The sequence below is a fragment of the Aythya ferina genome (assembly GCF_964211825.1).
Source record: "Aythya ferina genome assembly, chromosome: 4".
In the NCBI taxonomy this organism is placed as follows: domain Eukaryota; kingdom Metazoa; phylum Chordata; class Aves; order Anseriformes; family Anatidae; genus Aythya; species Aythya ferina.
This window is the reverse complement of record NC_140300.1, coordinates 23033217-23053888: the sequence shown is the minus strand read 5'-3', so window position 1 is coordinate 23053888 and position 20672 is coordinate 23033217. Positions and strand designations below refer to the sequence as shown.

The window sequence follows — 20672 nt, the reverse complement described above, 5'->3', positions numbered from 1 at the left end:
AGAAAATTTCGAGATGATAACTATTAAAAGTAATACTTCAATTCAGTTTTTATAGCCATGGTCAGAACTGAAGCATGGAAGAACTGAGTCTCTGAACTGTGATTACAGTAAGGATTTTAGAGAAAACAGTGTTGGGTTCCTTGAGCCTTGAAGGAACCGAAAGCATACTGAATCCAACTGGATTGAAAAGATACTACTAGAAGCAATTTGTCATAGCCATTTTGGTTTAGAGTGTACTGTATCACTGTAACATTCTGTGTGGCAGTTTTTAATACAATCCTCTCCTAATGTGTATTGGTAAAGTTTATCATAATGATCCCATCGCTGACTGACTATTTTTGACTACTTGGCACAGCTGGCACAGCTCACTATATGAGCATAATTATTTGTATTCTTAGTAATTGTTATTCCTCTTGTATTTGTATTTATTAGTTTATTACATTGAAATACTCTTTGCTAGTTAATAGTATCATTTTTTATACTAGCTTATAGCTATTAACTGAACAAAAATGATCAAATTTAAACAGATAAATGAAGACCAGGTCAAACAAATGGATATAGAGAACAGCTTTATTACCAGGTGGAAAGATACTCAGGTAAGTGGCAAAAATAAACTGGTATGCAAATACTTTTAACAAAGAGTATTTAGTTGTTTATAGATTTTTTTTTTTATATACCTGGATATCTAAATATATATTCCTGGGCTTGCACAGTGACTAGTGTTGTTAACTAAAGAACTAAGGAACATATGAGGAGGCATAAAATGCTAAAGCAAAACAACTTTGTGTAAAGCATACTGTGGAATTATCCTAGTGTTTAGGACAGAACATAACTTAGAAGTGGTTGTGTGCTTTTGCTATGTTACATAAATTGTAGTAGAAGGAAGTGATCAACATTTACAAGTGTGAAAATGATGACCCATCATGTGGAATTTTAATTGTGCATATTAAAAAAATTCAAGTGTATATTAATACTTCTATTATTTCATGACCTTTGGGTACATGCTGTCTGTCTTTGTTAATGAATGACAATCCCTATGAGTTTAAAGTATCTGAATCTTTTTGCCACGTGCTGTTTTGTGGCCACATATGGAGCCTCAAAGTATAAATATTATTGTGGGATGCTTCAAACACATACAAACATTGTTACTTCAATCAAACTGAACTTCAGGAAACAGTATACAAAACCAGGAGATCTTAAGCTGCTTAATATTCTAGAGTTCAGTATTACCTGTAACAACTTTTGAATAAAATGAGAATTGGTAAGAAACAACGAAGTGATAGTATATTTCACTGTCTGAATGGCTTTTGTGTGCAATCCTAATTAAAGCAAAAACTGTTAAGCTTAGACCAAGATAGGTCATTGCCAGAGGTAAAGGGGAGTGTAGGGTGCTCACAGACTTATTCAGGAATCTGAACTAGTCGAGGAGAGTCTTGCAGTAGTTCTGGAGCATATGGGTGTGGTGGTTTTACTCAGGTGGGCAGCCGAGCTCCACCACAACCGCTCTCTCACTCCCCCTCTCCTCAAAGAGGAAGGGGGAGAAAATACAACACAGAGAACTCGAGGTTTGAGATAAGAAAGGTTTAATTAAAGGGAAAGGGAATGGGAGGAAAAAAAACAGAGACAAAAGAAGCAATCAGTCCGCGCGGAAGCACAGAGAGAGGAAAAATTATTCTCTACTTCCCATCAGCGAGCGGTGTTCGGCCACGTCCTGGGAAGCAGGGCCTCAAATGCGTAGTGGTTGTTCAGGAGGAACAGCCCCCTCCCCCACGAGAGCCCCCCCTTTTATTGCTGAGTGTGACATCAGGTGTTATGGAATATCCCTTTGGTTGGTTTAGGTCAGCTGCCCCAGCAATGTCCCCTCCCCATCACTTGCCCACCCCCAGCCTGCTGGCTCTTGGGGGCTTGGAAGGAGTCCTGATGCTGTGCCAGCACTATGCAGCAATAGACACAACACTGGAGTGATATCAATGCTGTTCCAGCTACGAGTGCAGAGTACAGCACTGTGTGAGCTGCTGCAGGGAAAAGGTGACTCCAGCTCAGACAGACCCAACACAATGGGGCTTTAAAAATTAATAGAAAGGTAACAGAAAAGAAGTAGGGCTGCCTGAACCCTACCAACAAGTTTTGTTATAGTTTTAATTATGTCTTTGAAGAAAGGAGTCTTGCAGATCCACATTGAATGTTCTGTGCATTGCTGTCTTGAGTCTTACTTTTTTCATATTTCCTTCTTGTCTGGGATAGAGTGGCATGAAGGTTTCTAACTGTGGCACTGCTGTGAATGTGTGTGTGTAAAAAGTAGAATGCCTATTTCTTCCTTTTGGTGCCTGACAGGTAGTGGCCTAGTCACTGGGAAATATTAAGTTCATTACTAGCGTCTCTCTTGCAGAATGGAAACATCTGCCTTGATAATGTAACAAAACAAAAAACAACACAGATATTCTCTAAGATCATTCTGCAAGGTAGGGGGTTAAAGTATGGAATTTATTAATTCCTGGCTACATGAAAAGGACCTTTTACTGATATTTGAGAATAAAATCTTGAATGGTGGAGATGCACAGACTTTTAAGTACATTACATTATTTTGTATGCTCTTTAGAACAACAACAAAGAAATAATGTTACAGCTTTGTTACACTATTTACATTTTCCTGGCAGCTTTTGGGAAGCTTTCATGGTTAAATGTTCATGATGCCTTTGGAGAAATTAGGAAGATCTGAGAGAAATTATATGGATACAAAAAGGGACAGTAAAGACACATTAATTAGATATGGAGAAAAAATAAGAAAGTAAACTGAAAGGCTGCTGAGTAACTTAATAACTTAGGAGCAACTGCTGGTTAGGTGCGTTTGGCTAAAACTGGGGCTACAAGGAGTATAAGAGAAGAACCATTTAAAATGGTTTTGTTTGGTATTTTCTCCACCCCAGGTAACACTGTAAAATCACCTTTATGAGGTGTATTGCATTTGGAAGGCTGCCTATTGAAGAAAAAGGGATGTTTGCATTTCTTTTTTTTTAATAAATCTCTAGGTTTTCTAAAATTGCCACCGATTTTAATAAAAAGCTACCAGCAAAACTAGTCTTTATAGTTTAAAACTACAGTATCAAATTGTAAACTTCATGAATAATTGGGCTTGTTTGGATTGGTTTCACTAGGACTATCCAAGTTGATGGGAGGTGAAGCTATAGAAAGATTGAATTGGAATTTTAACTCTCCTTATTTTGATCACAACAAATTCTCTACTGTTAATAATCATTGTTCTGAATTAATGGTTGCACCTACTCTATTAACAGACTCAGTCTTGATTCTCATAATATACGTGGTTGAGCTTTAAATTCTTTACCAAAAATAATATCACTTTAACCTTAAAGACGAAACAAATCCTATTCAAACAAAATCTCCTATCTCATCACAGAATTGTCTAGGCTGAGACCACGTAGTCTAACCCCTTTGTTCATGCAGAACTGCTGAGAACAGCTTGCCTTGGACCATATCTAGTTAGTTTTTGAATATCTCAAAGGATAGAGACTCCACAGCCTCTCTGGGCAACTTGTTCCACTGCTTGACCACCTTCAGAGTTAGGACAAAAAACATATATGTAAAATTGAATTTCATGTGTGTTTTTCAGGGTGGTGGGGAACACACCACATTTGTGCCCATTGCCTCTTGTCCTGTCACTGTACACCTTTGAAAAGAGTGTGGTTTGTTTTTCTTCATTCCTTCCCATCAGATGTTTGAACACATAGTTAATATCTAGCAATAGTTTACTTTACTGGTTCTGAGCAGCCCAACACTGAACACAGCACTTCCTTACTGGCAAGGCCACACCTGAGTAGAGAAGGATCACCTCCCATGACTTGCTTGTAGTGCTTCGCTTAATGCAGCCCTGGAGGCTGTTTTCCTTTTCTGCAAGGGTGCAGTGTTGGATCATTAATGTTGAATGCTAGAACATCAAGGACCTTCTCAGCAAAACTGCTTTCCAGCTTGTTGCCTTCTAACCAGTGTGTGCTGGTACTCCTCCCCAGTTGCAGGACTTGCATTTCCCCTTGTTGAACTTCATGAGATTCATCTGTATCAGCTATGTATCAGCTAGTGCTCCCAGTTCAGTACCATCTGCTGACTCTCTGGGGATGTGCCCTGTCCCATTATCAAGATCATTAGTGAAGATTATTGGACTCCTGACTTCTTAGACACTTTTTAGTCTGTCTACTTGTTTACTTTGTATTTTGTATGCTTCTCTGTAATGACGTTATGGCAGACACCATTGAAGTTTTTACTAAAGCTGAGGTAAATACTGCTATCCTTTCATTTGCTTGTATCTTCACTGTATAGGGCAATTGGTTTGGTCTGAGGTGAGGCTGACCAGCCTGTAGCTTTCTGAATCTTCCTTCTTGTCCTTTTTGATGATGATATTGACATTTGCTCTTCCCTGGTCTTCAGGATCCTCTCCCAGTTTCCATGACTCTTCAAAAATAATTGAGTCACCTTACAGTGACATCATCTAAATCCTTCAGCATTCATGGGTGCTGTTTGTCAGGCCCCATGAACTTACATATATCCATTACTATTTAAGTGTTACTTAATCTGTGCCTCCTTCACCGAGAGTAAGTCTTCCTTGCTCCAGACTTTCCCTCTGGACTTAAAAGGATGGGATTCCTGAAGGTTGGAAAGATGGAGGCAAAGAAGGTGTTGAATACTCTGGCCTTTTCCATGTAATTTGTCACATATTCCCTTGTTCCATTCAGCAGGAAGCCCATGTTTTCCCAAGTCTCCCTTTTGCCATTTATGTACTTGTAGAATCCTTTCCTTCACATCCATAGCCAGATTTAACTCCAGGTTGGTCCAGCTTTCTTTTCTAACCTTATTCCTGCACAACTGGGTAGCTGTTCTACATACCTCCTGGGTTGTCTGCCCCTACTCCTAACTCTTGTATTCCTTTGTGTGTCTGAGTTCAGCTTATCCAGCCAGACTTCATAAATACAAAAAGGATAATTTGCAGTGCTTTCTAGTACTTAGGATGGCCTTTCACTGCTGCCTCTGAAATTTTATGTTATTATATAGTACGCAACTGTCAATTTTTTTTCTCATTTGTTCTTAACACATTGCTAGAATTGTCAGCTTTTAGTTTCAGAGAGAATATTTGTACAAATAGAACTTTCAAAGCTGAAGAAAATGTCACTTCCTACTTTAGTTTAAAGGGAGAGAAAGAACTAAAAAGAAATGGACTAGGAGTTGCATTTAGATGTACGACTTTGAAAATCTATTTCTTTTCATCCCATGAGGAAAAAACAGTTCCTCAAAGGATGCAGTAAATAAGTGCTAAATACTTAAAGTACCAGAGAGTTTCAACTGGACCGGAGAGTTTGTGGGCTTGGTGTACTGCATATAACATATCAGGAATAGTGTAGCCAGCAGGACCAGGGAGGTGATTGTTCCCCTGTACTCTGCTCTGGTGAGGCCACATATTGAGTACTGTATTCAGCTTTGGGCCTCTCAGTACAAGAAGGACATTTGAGGCCCTGAATGTGTCCAGAGAAGGGCTACGAAGCTGGTGAAGGGCCTGGAACACAAGTCCTGTGAGGAGCGGCTGAGGGAACTGGGGTTGTTTAGTCTGGAGAGGAGGAGGCTCAGGGAGAGCCTTATTGCTCTCTACAACTACCTGAAAGGGAGGCATGGGGAGCTGGGGGTTGGCCTCCTCTCTCAGATAACTAGTGATAGGACTAGAGGGAATGGCCTCAAGTTGTGCCAGGGGAGGTTTAGGTTGGAAATTGGGAGACATTTCTTCTCAGAAAGAGTAGTCAGGCATTGGAACAGGTTGCCCAAGGAAATGGTGGCATCACCATCCTTGGGCTGTGTAAGGTTGGACTTGGTGCTTAGGGACATGGTTTAGTGGGTGATGTTAGTAGTAGGGTGGTGGTTGGACCAGATGATCTTGAAGGTCTTTTCCAACCATAATGATTCTGTGATCGCTGACATTAAATTTTACCTAATCACATTACCCACCTGTGTTCTCTGTAAATGTTTGCTCTATTCAATACTGCATTTCCAGATAATTTTTAGAGAAAGGTTTGTTACACTACAGCTATGATATCTGTCTCAGCATTGTGCTTTTTTTTTTTTTTTTTTTTTTTTTTTTTTTTAATGAGGTCTTGCATTTGTGTACCATGAGGAACTGTGAAAGTCTGAACATCTTTGGTGCATGAGAGCTAACCTGAGGTGCACTTCTCCACAACTTTACAATCACCTTGAATAACTTAGAACCTATTTGTTATGGCACTGGCTTGGAAAAATGAATTCACATTACTGCCTGTGGGCTCATTCTCAGTATATCCTGGATGAGTTTTTGATAAGACAAACAAAGCTCTTCAGCTTTACCAAGGTGTCACCAAGGAACCTTGGGTACCACATTTAAATAGAAAAAGTGAATTCCTTGGGCACGCATGTACATAAATGATTGTTTTAAGGTTTGCTACTGTGAAATTAAAGACCAAAAAATCTGGTTAGTTCCTTTTTGCATTGCTCAAGACCTTATATGAACAAAAGATTTATATTAAAGTGGCAAGCAGCATGGATTTCCATGTGAACCGCTACACAAAGGAAGAATACATCAGAAGTACCTGTATATTGGAAAATCTCAAAGTGAAAAAGAAGCAGAAAAATAGGCTTTTAATGAAAAAACATTACAGTAAATTACCCCCTCTTCTTCTTTTCTATAAATATTTTACCGTTAAGTCTTAATAGACATTTTATGCTATATTATTTGTATTGTCTAGGCAAAATGGATGTTTGCTATAAATTGTGTGCATTGATTTATAGCTTTATGCTTTAAAATGGACTCAATTGGGAGAAAATGGAAAGTAGTATAGAAGATAATTGACTTCTCTGTTTCTCAGACAGGACAGTGATCCTAACCAAAAGCTGTCATTGATGTTTCTCTCCCTACAAAGATAATAAGTAATGGAAAATTCCTAGAACAAAATTGGTCACTAAGGCAGTTTAAAATTGGGCATCTGAAGTAATTCCTACTTGAAAAACATCAGTTTTCACTATTTGTTACATGTTTCCTCAATCTGTTATGAGGAAAATAAGTAATTGAGCTGCTGGATTGTATTAATTAATCTTTGTCAATATTGTATCAGAAAACATGAAATGGTGAGTTTGAGTTAGAAAATTATTTTGGATCTTATCAAGCCACTGGTATCTTTACTCTGCGTGGCATTTCCTGGAAAAAGAGTGATGACAAGTCAAGCTAGCAAGTATGAACTCAGGAGACCTTAGTTATTTAGGAACACTTGCCTCAGAGAGATGATGGCCTTATTCTTTTTAACTTTCTAAACAAGCAGTAGACATTAGAACAAAACTTGTACTTTTTCATAATTGATAAACTGAAGTTTGAACTGCCTTTAAGGTTAGGAAATGCATTCTCTCTTTTCAGTCAGCCTGTTGCCCCTATTTGGACTCCATTCCTCAGCTGTTTTACTCAAGAGCCTGATTGCCATTTGTGGCAATTTGATTGCAACTATGAACATTTTCCCCCTCTGAATTAAGCTGTGGAACATTTTGTGCCAGTTACCGATTTTTCTGTAGCAGGCAATTTTAATGCTACTAGCGTTTCAATTTAAAAATACATTTTTCTGAAATTCCATCTGCACATAACATATGAAATACATGTGTGCTTAATGTCTGGGACCACTTCAATACAGAAGGGAGTGAGTCTGATCAAAGCTGGGGCAATTGCTTTTATTCCAAAGTATTTATTGCTTAAAGCCCCCTGATTAATGAAGCTGCTTCTAGGTGGTTACAAGGATGTTTTGAGATTTTATATGCAATTTTTCCCAAGAGGAATCCAACATTTCCCTGACTGTGCCTGTTGTCATTAGCAGGATTGGTTGGCAAAACATATTAGATGGTGGATAGTCAGCTGAATATGAGCCAGCAGTGTGCTCAGGTGGCCAAGAAGGCCAACGGCAGCCTGGCTTGTATCAGAAACAGTGTGACCAGCAGGGCTAGGGAGGTGATCGTCCCCCTGTACTCAGCTCTGGTGAGGCCGCACCTCGAGTACTGTGTTCAGTTTTGGGCCCCTCGCTACAAGAAGGATATTGAGGTGCTTGAGCGGGTGCAGAGAAGGGCGACGAAGCTGGTGAGGGGCCTGGAGAACAAGTCCTACGAGGAGCGGCTGAGGGAGCTGGGCTTGTTCAGCCTGGAGAAGAGGAGGCTCAGGGGCGACCTTATCGCTCTCTATAGGTACCTCAAAGGAGGCTGTAGCGAGGTGGGGGTTGGTCTGTTCTCCCACATGCCTGGTGACAGGACGAGGGGGAATGGGCTAAAGTTGCGCCAGGGGAGTTTTAGGTTAGATGTTAGGAAGAACTTCTTCACTGAAAGGGTTGTGAGGCACTGGAACAGGCTGCCCAGGGAAGTGGTGGAGTCACCATCCTTGGAAGTCTTCAAAAGACGTTTAGATGTAGAGCTTAGGGATATGGTTTAGTGGAGGGCTGTTAGCGTTAGGTTGGAGGTTGGACTCGATGACCTTGAGGTCTCTTCCAACCTAGAAAATTCTGTGATTCTGTGATTCTGTGACCCCAGCCAAGTGCCGTTAACTATACTTCTCAGTACAGACCTGAGATAGGGTTAAGCATCTTCAGAGTAGAATGGCTAGGTGGGACAGTGTATCTTTGAAATATCTTCCAATATTTCAGTGAAATGAAGGAGTATGCTGAAACCTATTCTTCTCAGCTGCTTTCTTCCTCTGGGTCATTGCCTGTAATCATATAGCCTCTGAGCAGTTTGCAAGGCCATGCATATGCAAGACTTGCATTTGCAGACCATATAGCCTGGACACTGGACTTGTGCTAGCTCTTTGGGAACTTTTTTGGATGGCCTTCCAGCTACTGGTGAAATTGACGACATAGTGCAGAGTGATTTAACAGCACGGGTGGCTGGCAACTTAAACATCAAGCAACTATAATTAAGAATTCTGTGTAAGAATCCTTTCCATTTAATATCTGATTGTCTGACATTATTGCATCAAAATGTACATGTGTTTGCAGGGGAAATCAGTGTTGCAAATACTTAATAGATTTGAATATATAAGTTGCTGTAGAAAAATTATCTCCAGGCTGGTCTTGCAGAATGCTCAGAGAAGAGCAACTAAAACAAATTTCTGTTGAAGGCCTGGAAGTTCTTATGTCTGAAATGTCATTGCAGTTCCTTTCCAGGTGGCACTTCATTAGCCACTCTTCATTTTCTGTCCACTATATACTTAGGCCAGCTGTTTCTGTTTGCTGCTGTAATTTACAGCACATTTTCTCTCCATACGGTTGTTTACATGAGCCCAGTGGAAATCAAATGTCAGCTTCATTTTTTTTTTCTAACCTTTCTCTGTAATACCATCTGAAAAGCAAATTTTACAACTAAATGAGCTTTTTTTGAGTCTATGCCACTATAATTAAGAAGCTTTCTTCAAAGTAGCTTTGTAATGTTTTTCCTCACAAATGTTTCCATTAGTTTTCTATTCTCAGAGGCTAAACTAACTTTAACATTCTGGAAAATGGTGACTTTAATGTTTTATAAAATTGAGTGCTGCCATTTATTTTTCCATGGAAATGTAGTTTCAGCTTCTGTAAACTAGTCAAAATGTATCTTAAAGCTTGCCTGTTCTTATAATTTTTTCCATATCTTACTCTGCATATAATGTAGTTTTTACTTTTCTTGGCCTCTTCCTTTGAATTTTATTAATATGTAAATAAGTAAAATCACTACAAATACTGTTCTCAGAGTCGACGCAAATTGGTATTCTTAATGTAGATTTCATTATTAATTTTTTATATTGGCATATTAATAAAAGGATACACCTGCTGAAAACCAGTTTTCTACCTTATTTTTTCTTCCCATGTACTGATCTTCATCACAGTTTTAGTTTTAGAAAGTATTTTTATTACTGGGCTGAACTGCAATCTTTTGAAGGCACGTATGATTACATTGCAAGGGAACTTGAGCAGGCAAGGAGCTAGACACTTTTAACTGTATAAAAGTAAGTAATTTCTCATCTAAGAAGGTAATTTTATTGCCATAGATGAGCAAACCTAGCAACGAGAGAAAAATACTAATATTCTTTCACGTGAATTAACTTTTTTTTCCTTGATCATAAAATGCTGAATTTACTGTCTTCTGAGTTTCTGTGTAAGGTTCATATTATTAGATGTTCTTAATTATGTATATTAAACTATTATGTAATATATTTTGCTTACATTTGCGTGTCATCTAATTTTTCCGTGGTAGCTTTTACATAAAAGTTTGGGTATCTGGTCTAAAAAAATCAAAAAGCTATCTTTAATAGAGGTTGATACCAAGAACATGTGTTTTGATTCCTTTTTTAAACATGTGATGACAAGTTTTCATTGTGATTAATAATCATAAATATAGTCTTCGTAGTAATGAGTCCCAGTTATCTGGGTGTATACAAATGACTTTGGGACTGTAATATTCTGGTATTAGTAATTTTTCCTCTCATTTTTAACGGACTCATTTTATTTTTTGCTGCTGTCCTTTTGTATTTCATGGTCTTAAATTCTATTAATCTGTTTTGGCTCTGAAATGAGCTTGGCTTATTTAAAGCAGAATTATGTTTCTGATGGTTTAAGCTACTAATACAGCCTAGTGTGTTACCACTAGTGTGCTAGATACTAGTACACTCATGTCAATTTTAAAGTTCTGTATATGTCATCTGTAGTTTTCCCACTTGAACATATATTGGTTAAGTCTGTTTCTTGAATATATGAATACTTTGGATTTAGTCAGGGTTTGAATTTTTCCTTTGAATCTGGGAATATGATTTTTCTTTCCTTTTGCTAATGAATGTAGTGCAGACTTTCCAGTTGGCATGTACTTGGAGTGTTTTTTAGATAAGGGGGAAAGAAGTTCATGTTCAGTAGGTTCTAGCACATCTGCTAAATAATCTTTTTACTTTCCCAGTTTAAAAGATTATTTTAAATATTTGTTAAGACTTTCTTGTATTTTTGTTGTTGCTTTCCTTCAGGTTTCCCAGGCTGGAGATTTGCTGATTGAAGTTTATGTGGAAAGAAAGGAGCCAGACTGTAGTATTATAATCAGGGTGAGAATACAGAAGTGATTTTAAACAAACACTTTCTCATAAAGTATGTAAAATATATTTTCTTACTTACTTTTGTAACTACGTATGAAAGTATGATTTTGTATCTATCACTATTATTTTAAAACTATTTTATTATCCGTGTACCTAAATTTTATGAAGACTTTTTAATGTGCATTTTTAAAGAGAAGGTTATCATCCAATTTCAAAGCAGAGACATCCTCCTTTAGTTTTATTGCAGTATGCAGTGGTATAAATTTTCATTGTCCTATGGCTGCAACGCAAGTTGCAAATTAACAAGTACCCAGTGAATGCTGTTTCTTAAAATAGGAATATGCATTACTGGGATTAAATAAAAGCAAAAGAGAAAAAAAAAAAAGTAATCTGTATTATTTTTAGTGATTTCCAGCTCTGTGAATCCCAGCATTATTTATTTTATTTTTTATTTAGCAAACTCAAGAAGGAAGACTTTAGAGGAAAAAAAAATCAGAAAACAGTAAGTGTAATACATTATAAACTGACACAATTTGTATTACAGGTATCACCTTTGACAGAAGCAGAAGAATTAACTAATGATGTTTTAGGAATCAAAAACATTACTCCCAACAAAGATGACATCTGGGCTGCTTTTGAAGTACTTGAAAATGGAGAGCTAGGTTAGTGATTCTTGTTCATCAAATTTTTATCGTTTTCAAGATTTAACATATCAAAAGGTTATTTAAAGAGTTACTTAAAATTTTTATAGAAATTAAAAAAAAAAAAAAATAGCTTTCATGCTGTTTTATATCTGGGTACTGTGACATCTGCATGATTTCTTTCTAAACTTTGTCAGAATTAATTCAATGAGTTGTTTTTAAATGCTTATAATTTGGTGATCAAAAAAAATTTTCTTTATTACTTTGGCTTACAGTTCATTAGCCATCAGCTACAGAAAAATACGTCTTGCCAATGAATGACAAGTAAGAAACATATTTTCAATAGGTTAGTAGTTGACTGAATAAGGAATAATGTTTTCCAGAAAATTGAATGAGAAAAATCTATGCAATACTTGGGGAAAAGGACCTTTTTTTATTTTTAATTTAGTCAGTTATTTAAGTGTGTAAACAAACAAAAAAAGCATAAGGTTGTGTAATCCTGTGTTTATTGCCATTGGCATTGCGTAGATAACACACCCTTGAAACATTTGTTTTACAGTTCTGCTTCCAACAGAGGCAAAAATCACAAGGTCACAATGTTCACGAACTGTAAAAACTTTCAACGTTGGGATTGGTTTATGCATGTTGGAGCCTGAACTTCATTATTAGAGAGATTCAAAATAATAATAACAAATCCCGCAATTTTTAAACAATTTATTTTGATGAATTATCAGTGTCCCCTGATTTTTGAAAAATACCTGAGGGACAGAAATATACTTTTAGTAAAAAGCAGCCTCTATTAGCGTTTCATGCTAAGTTGCTTTTAAACTGAATGGTCCTGGCACCTCTTTTCATTTTACAGTCTTGTGGTGATGCTACATAGACTTGTGACATAGGGTTCATTTCCTGATTCACAGATGTGGGTGTCAACTGACAAACAATGCTAGCATCTGTTATCTTTGGAGGAGTCCTGATGACTCTAGAATTCTTATGTCTTTTGATTGAGTAACGGAGGCTTGAAGAAGGATTTTTTATTTTATTGATCTTGATATATAACACCGGAAAATGAAAGCTAAACTAGATATTGTCAAGAGAATGTAAAAGGAAGTACAAAAGACAGGCCTTATGGCAGATTCTTGGGGTATTTGCATATAACAATCAGTGTTCTAGTGTGAACTGGAAAGGTTTTTTAAGTTAGTTACTGTGAGAATGGCAAAATTAAGTTAACAGAGAGACACTGCTGGCTCTATATTGGTTTATCAGTATTGTTAAGGAATTCAAATGTATCCTATTCAAACAAGAGATTTACAGAGCACAGTAGAAAATGACATAGCAAAAATAAAACAAAACTTGGAGCAAGCCAAGTCCTAATTCAACACCTACCTCCAAGTAGTCGAGACTATGTTGGTGAAATGTCTCCTTCATGGATCCTTTTGTGGAGGAATCATCAGAACAGGCAAACTAAATGAATAAAGCTGAAAAATAATGCATATAGTAACAGGCATTTACCAGGGAAGACTCCACCAGTATTATGGCTGAATCTGGCAGATTTTCAGAAGCCTGAAACAGAAAGAAAATAACAGAAAATTGGTTCTATGTAATATTTAATTTAAATATGTCACAAAATAACCAAAAATGAGTCTTTGCTGTTGTTAAGTTGTTCTTACTAGCATCAGCTAACAGGTATCATTGAATGGTACATTATTGAAATCATTTACAGGTAAGTTGTGATTTTAACATGTCACGACAGAAACAAAGTTTGTTTATTTGTTTCAAATGTTCATTAGACCATAGTGCATTTATGACATAAATTAATTTTCTCATAGTGTTCCCGCTGTAGTCTGGTACCTGTCCATTACATGGTGATACTGGTTTTTTTTTTTTTAAGACTTACTGCCCTAAGGATGAACCCTGAGAAGTCAGGAAAATTAGATGCTTATATTTTGTAAAAAGTAATTTTCTCCTGATATTTATTGCTGCTTAAGACTAAAATGACTGGTTTTGGATATTTACCAGCATATGATGACCTAAGTAAGAGGGTAATTGGATGCATGTGTTGACTTCTTGCTGTTTGAAATACTGAAATTGCAGTATTAAATATCAACTAGATTATTTGCATATAGAAATTTTGAAATAATTGATAATTTTATCTAACCTAATGCAGAATGTACTGTACCATATGCTTTTACAAAATAGGGTGTATATTTTTTTAGTAATTTGTGCTTGATGGATAGCTTGTAAATGAGGTGTGTTGCCAGTAAAATAGCTAATGCATTTCAGCATGATGATTTATGTACCATGTAATCCATGATGACAGATGGTCTTAAATGTAACTATAAATACGACAGTAGGTGTTTACTCTGGGAGTGCTGGTGTTCTAGGAAGATGTGGTGATTTGCCAGTGTTTCTTGCCTTTGATTTGTCAAGTTACTCTCCTTAAAATGGATTTTTCTTTCTTGCACAAAGGCAACAAGTTGTTTTTAACTTTGTCGCATCAAAGAGTTGACTGTTTCCCAGAAGTTGAAAAGAAATATAAAAAGTTGGACCATTTAAATCAAAAGGGCCAGAAGAAATTGAGTTATAAAGTGGTGATTGGTATTTTTGTTAGGCTGCTTTGTTGTTATGTCCGAACAACAAAATCTTTACTTAAGTGATATAACAAGTCTATAGGTAAGGTAATTGTTTTGCATTGCAAACCAACCGCTGTTTTTCTCAGCCACTTAGCAGTGTGTTGTTTTGGCTGCTGCTTTCTGGAGCCCTGGTATTCAGGAAAATGTGTTCTGCTAGAGCATGGTGCTGGACAGTCTCAAAGCAGCTGTTGACATTTCAGACTCATCTACCGAAGCAGAAGTGAAAAATGAGATTATGGCATCATCCTATCCCATCAGTGCCCAAGAGATACAGGGCTAGACTGCCTGACCCTACGTGACAGTGTCACACAAGCGTGACTTTCCAGGAGTTGTACTCAGCTTTTCTCAAGTGTTGACCCACATAAATTTGTAAGCAAATGGGAGCTTGGAATCTGTGGAAAAATCGCTTTTTGGAGTGAAAATGCATCCACTGCTCTAGTTGCGTCTTGCAAAGCCGTTGTTGAGGTTTTGTGCTTTCCATAGGTGCTTACTGCTGAGAGTCCTTGGGTGTGTTCATGGAGGAGCAATTATTTAGAGACCGGTACCTTATAGAGGGAAACTGCTGTGGACTCTCTCTCCATCCACATCAGGATTGCCTAGTGTGATACCAGAGACTGCGCTGCAGTGTATGTCGCTTTCATATTTCTGCTGGATCTGGTAATGTGCATTTAGGGCCTGTTAGCAGTGTCTTCCCAAGTTTCACTTGTATATGAACTGTAGTTTGTAGAATAGAGTACTGATTGGGCTTTTGTATCATGCTTCTGTATCACTCCAGTGTTTCAATCCTATGGAAGGGTATCAGGGTTTCTCTTTTTTAGGGTGGATGTGTTGTCAAATATATGTTTCAGCAACCAGTGTGTTAAAGTGCCGTCACACAGTCTAGTCACACTTTCATCAATTTGTATTTTAATCTTGTTCTCTTCACCTGGGGTTGGGATTTAAAAGTGCAAGTCTGGAAATTCCCCAGCCACATCAGTAGGGAGAAGAACCAGTAAAACTAAATGCTTTCACTTTCATTTCAAAGGAATGTAACAAAACAAGGGTCTGCCTTAGCCTGCTTTGGTCTTTAACAGACAACACAACCTATGCCAGTACTTCTTTTTTTTCCGTTATGCTCCAAATTAGTTTTCTGTTGTTGTTTTGTGTGTGTTTTTTTGGTTTGTTTCTTGTTTACGTGCGTTTTTTGGATGTGTATGTGTGCGTGTTTTTTCACAGAACATTAGTAGCTGTGGTGATTGACTGCTGTCTGATTGTATTTACATATTCCCTGTGATAATTTCTAACCTTTATATTAGTTCGAAAAGAGTGTTTTAGTATCTCTACTGAAGGAAATACTAATAACTAAATACAAAAGAATTGTTGAACATTTGACTTTTGTTTCTTCAGTTTGATACTCATTACCTAAGCAGATCTTGCCAACAAGGGTGTTGCTACAGAAAGTCAATGAAATGCTTAATTGCCTTATTTTGAAAGCATGTTCTCCTGTAGCTTAAAGTGAATGAAACAAACAGTGCACATGTAACTTCTAGGGGTCTACAGTCTTGATTTTCTTATTTCAGCTCCTTTTTTTTTTTTTTTTTTTTTTTTTTTTTTCCCCTGGGCATTTTTCAGAACGTCCACTGCATTATACAGAGAATGTTCTAGAACAGGTTCTCCACTGGAGTTCACTACCAGAGCCTGGCACTGCATATCTGATAATAAAGAGATTTCTAACAACAGACATGATGAAACTCTACAGTGGTATGTATCTTTTGTATATATCCTCTTGTGTTTGTTGTTTGTTTTTTTTTTTTGTAAATTAGGTATTTCATGTAGAAACACAATTCTTTCATAGATGTCTTTATATAGATTCTTATGTGTTCCAAAACACCCAAATTACCAGTATTTTATAGAAGTTTCTGTTTTACTAAGGGTTATGCTGACTTTCTTGTAGAACAAAAACTACATTATTTCTGTGTTTTAGAAACTATAAGCTCTGCCATGTGAGCTTACGTGAACAGAAACCCTGCATTCTGCTCACAGTTTGTGAACTGTGGAGCTTGAGACTACTGTTTGAGACTGCTTGAGATTACAGTACAATTCTGCACAGTCCTTCCATATATATACTCTGTCTCTATGTGGGTGGACTATATATGTGTATGTATGTGTGTGTATATATATACACACAGTGTGCATACTATGTATTAAGTATGTATATTTTTATATAATTTTATAAAGTATGTTATAATTTCTGTTATGTGTTCCTATGCCTCCAAGCTAATTTGAGTGACTTAAACAACTGAATGACTTATGTACAGCATGTGGCTTTTAAAAAGGATGAGAAGTTTAGATCTGACACTTGAAAGGACATGCATGTCAAATTTAAAGTGGAAAAATAAGATTTACAAGCTCCCCCAGTCATTTTTTTTTCCCTGCATAATACCTGGAGTTAGATCTCCCATGTAGAAATGTGTAGTATTCACTCTGAGGGAAGCAGGAGTTTAGAAGTTAAACATGTCCAGAAATGACTACCCTGTCATTTTAAAGCAGTTGAAATCCTGTGTGTTGTCACTGTGAAACATGCAATGCTGACTTGTGTTGCCTGGTTTAATGCCCAGCTGATGACTTATTCAAATATATAATCTAATGACTTATTCAAATATATAATCGCTTTCTCTCTTGTAGATTTCTTACCCATAAACAGAAATATTAATTTCTTCATCAGCATGTCCATTCTGTCTCAATTTCAAGAAGTAAAAGTTATGCTGTTTTGCTTATGCTTCTGAAAGTAATAGCTTTCTTTCATCATTCTCTTTTCCTGTAAAAGCATATTCCACAGATATGAACAAACCTTAACGAGGGTACTGTTCATGGCTTTTATGTTTGAGTTTCACTATCTCTAAATGTGTTGCAGCAGATACTGAATAGAGAGAAATGGCCTAGTTCATTAAATACTTGATATATGAACTCCCATCACCTCACTATGTGTTCATGTATAATCAGAAAAAGGGAATGGGTCCTAAGGACTGTGCACGAACAACTGCTCTGAGAAAAACGTAAGGACAAGGCTAATGTCTGAAGTTCAATTTACAAAATGTAGTTCTATCTAAAAGGGAGAGCTGCCATTTGCCCTCCTCCTTCTCTTCTGCTTTCTACACCCATTTGTTCCCCCAGCACATTTAAGTAATTGAGTTGGAATCAATTCTTTTCAGTTTGACATTGGTCTAGGCACACTGGTTTTTGATGACTGAATGTTTAAATTTGTCTCATTTTTTGGTATTAAAATAATTAAAACCTTATTAAATAATTTATGTGGGTTTTCTTAGTGGTTTGTAGGGAAAAGTCCCTGCCGTATTGTTAATTTCTGGTATTGATCTCTGCAAACCTGATGTAGCAGAGTAACCTCATGTATAACAAAAATCTTTTCTTGAATGTGAAATTCCCATTTTACGGAGCTTTCATATGGTGAATAGATTTCTAAAGCTTTACTTTTTCTAACTGCTTCTTGTTATAGTAAAATAAAGATGTTTAAAATAACAAACGGTTCTGTAGTCATTTCATCTCAGAGGTTCTGAGACTAGCTTCTAAATTTGCTCTGAAACATTAACAATAATGAGGAGCTAATACACATTCATTAGCTTCAGCAAAACAGTGTATGTGTTGTGTTGGCAAAGATGCAGAGAAGTCTGCAGCGTTCGTCCACATTTTGTAGTTGCAGAAATTTACATGTTTATTGTTTCTTATCTTGTACCTGTATATGTACGTTTTAAAAAAAAAAAGTGCCTATTTTAAGTCAAAAAGAGTTTTAGATCAACATTGTATTTGCATCACTAGATGGTATCAGAGTGAGGAAAGATACAGGATCAGGCCATCAGAGTTGGCCTTCAGTTTCCAGGGGTAGACAGCAGCTGGAGCTTTCCTTCTCAAAGTACAGATGCTGGCATAGGGAGAGGGAGGAAGACCTTACCCTTGTTAGTCTTTTACCCTCTTTATGTGGGTAATTCGTCCTCACTAACTGAGCAGTAGGACTGAGTTCAGATGTCCAATCAATGCTATGTGAAGTGTGGTTTTTAACAGTGGATTCATCCCATACAAATGGGTGGGTAGCTGTCCTCCTTTTCAGTAAAAACCAGTAGGGCTGTAATCATATTTATGTTTATAATTGAATTCCAGTAATTTCCTTTGTTTCTCTGATTTATATTAGAATCTTACAGACTAAATTATGATACTCCAGACCTTTTTTCCTCTGTTAATGTTACCTCAGAGCTTTGTGTCATCAGCACTTTTTTTCCTTCCATAGGCCTTAATAATATATGAAATAATGTTAGTTCAATAGTGAACCTAGAGGAACAACTCTTAGCCTCATTTCATCCTGGCAACTTATCTTTGTCTTCCCTGTCAGTAAAACTTCCCACATTTCCTTTACATAGTAATTTCCTTTACATGGTACTTTCTCCTTTTTTATAACTCTTTCTCATTTTTTCCATTTTAAACAAATTTCTCATGTTGTACAATAGCAAATGTACTGAGGCCTAGATGTATATTTTTCTCTTGTCTAGAAATCCGTTTTCCTTATCAAGGGAAAAAAATAAACACTTCATTTTGTTTCAGTATTTTTAGAAAATTTGTGGTGATTTTTCCACTTTCCTCCAAACCTTTAGCTATTCTCTCTTGACAATTTATTCTATAGCTTTTGATGCTTGTTGAAGGAGCATTGTCTTTCAAGTGCTGTTCAGAAGGGCAGGCTGTACATTGTATTTTGGTATAAGAGATGCTTAGTATAGTGTAGTTATATTTCAAGACCCTTTTTCTTTTCCTTACATAAAAGTTTACCATATTCAAGTTCTATTCTATATCAAAATGTGAGGGAATAGATCCACTATAAAGTTTGTGTATAGGTACTTGAATTTTTCCTGGGAAAGAATTGTTTAATTTGAGTGGGAAGCATTGATTTCTGAGAACCAGGAGCTATTATTCAGAGAGATTCTTTGAAACACAAACTTCTGTACTGTATGTGGATCAATCCTGAATGGATTGAGTGCATCTGGTTCCTACTAGCTGCAAAGTTCTGGAAAGCCTTGCATGTTTTGCAAAGTTTATATCTGAAAAATGGTTAGGGCACACCCCAATTATTTTAGATTTATTGTATGAAATACTGGCTTTTAAAGAATACAGAAAATTAAGGTAGAGAACTGTGTTTTTTTTTCTCCTTCAGGCTTTTCAAAGATCTAAGTATTGAGTGTTCCTAGATTTGCTAATGCTGCAAATTTTAGAAATTTTTTTTTTTTTGAGAGCTGTACGTAGAAATATAAAATACTCCAATTTGGTACGGATTTGAAAGTGTGCTGTATGTTTTTTAAAAAAAAAAAATAAATGCTCATGATGTTGTGGATTCATTTTCTACTCTGAACATGAAACAAATAGAGTGGCAGTGAGGGAATATGCTCTTTTTTTTTTTTTTTTTTTTTTTTTAACTGTGTTTGCACAGACAACTGAAGAAATGTAACTTTTGATTTAATTTTTTGATATGTATTGATTCTTGTTCTAGATTCTATCCTAAACTAATGAAAATACTGGGAAATTTTCTTTTGAGATTTTCTTTTAATGGCAAGCGTGCTGATTAGAATGTAGTTTGGCTTTTTGATTAAATCAAAGTTTAACATCTTTTTAATTTACAGTATATTTAAAATATGTTTCATAGGTCCAGTTTGTACAAAGATATAAAGCAAGAGGGAATTGGATTCATGATTTTTAATTCTTATTTTTTTCAAATAATTAGGGTTAGTAAGAGGAATAATGTAATTCAGAGTCTTTAAACAGCAGTTTTTCAGCCAGTGTGAAAAATGGGATTGAGACAGAACTTTTCAGGCTAGCCTCACTACCCTATACAAAAAATAACAGAATCTTACTCTGAGTTTCATAGTATAACCGGGTTTTGATACATGTGCTTTAAAGTGTATTTACATAATCAGATGTTTGAGTCTGATTATTACTTACCTGCTTTTTTGTGCATGTGCAAGCGTGTATCTAATGCAGTAATTAGTACATATTTCACTATTGGAATGTTGGTGTTCTTCCAAAATAATCACATGTAGAATAACTGTCTACAGGTTCTTTAACAGAAGGGTAAAGAAAGTAAAGATTGAAGGATTTATTTCCGTAATTAAAATATTCATTGTGTCAACATTTAAGAATGCCATCCCTTACTACATAATGAGAGAAAAAAAAAAAATTGTAGTTTTAGTCTTTTGATAAACAGTAATACTAGGAGCACTTAAACATAGCAGCATCCAGTGTTGTTGTATCTCCTAACAAAAAGCA

At 36.4% G+C, this 20672-nt stretch overlaps 1 protein-coding gene across 4 annotated transcripts in view; it reads left to right on the top strand.

The window, feature by feature from the left end:
- The window catches only part of ARAP2 (ArfGAP with RhoGAP domain, ankyrin repeat and PH domain 2), a 128042-nt gene that overhangs the window by 86755 nt on the left and 20615 nt on the right, over nucleotides 1-20672 (top strand). For 3 of the 4 annotated variants that reach the window (XR_014692625.1, XM_084518018.1, XM_084518017.1), the window contains exons 24-27: nucleotides 528-596; nucleotides 11036-11110; nucleotides 11646-11763; nucleotides 15984-16112. Coding sequence is in view for 2 of the 4 variants with exons in the window: in XM_084518018.1 (XP_084374144.1) it covers nucleotides 528-596; nucleotides 11036-11110; nucleotides 11646-11763; nucleotides 15984-16112 (391 nt within the window). In the remaining 2 variants the exon portion in view is untranslated. Of the gene's footprint in view, nucleotides 1-527; nucleotides 597-11035; nucleotides 11111-11645; nucleotides 11764-14855; nucleotides 14999-15983; nucleotides 16113-20672 lie in introns of those variants that run through there. The other variant, XR_014692626.1, reaches the window with a different exon arrangement.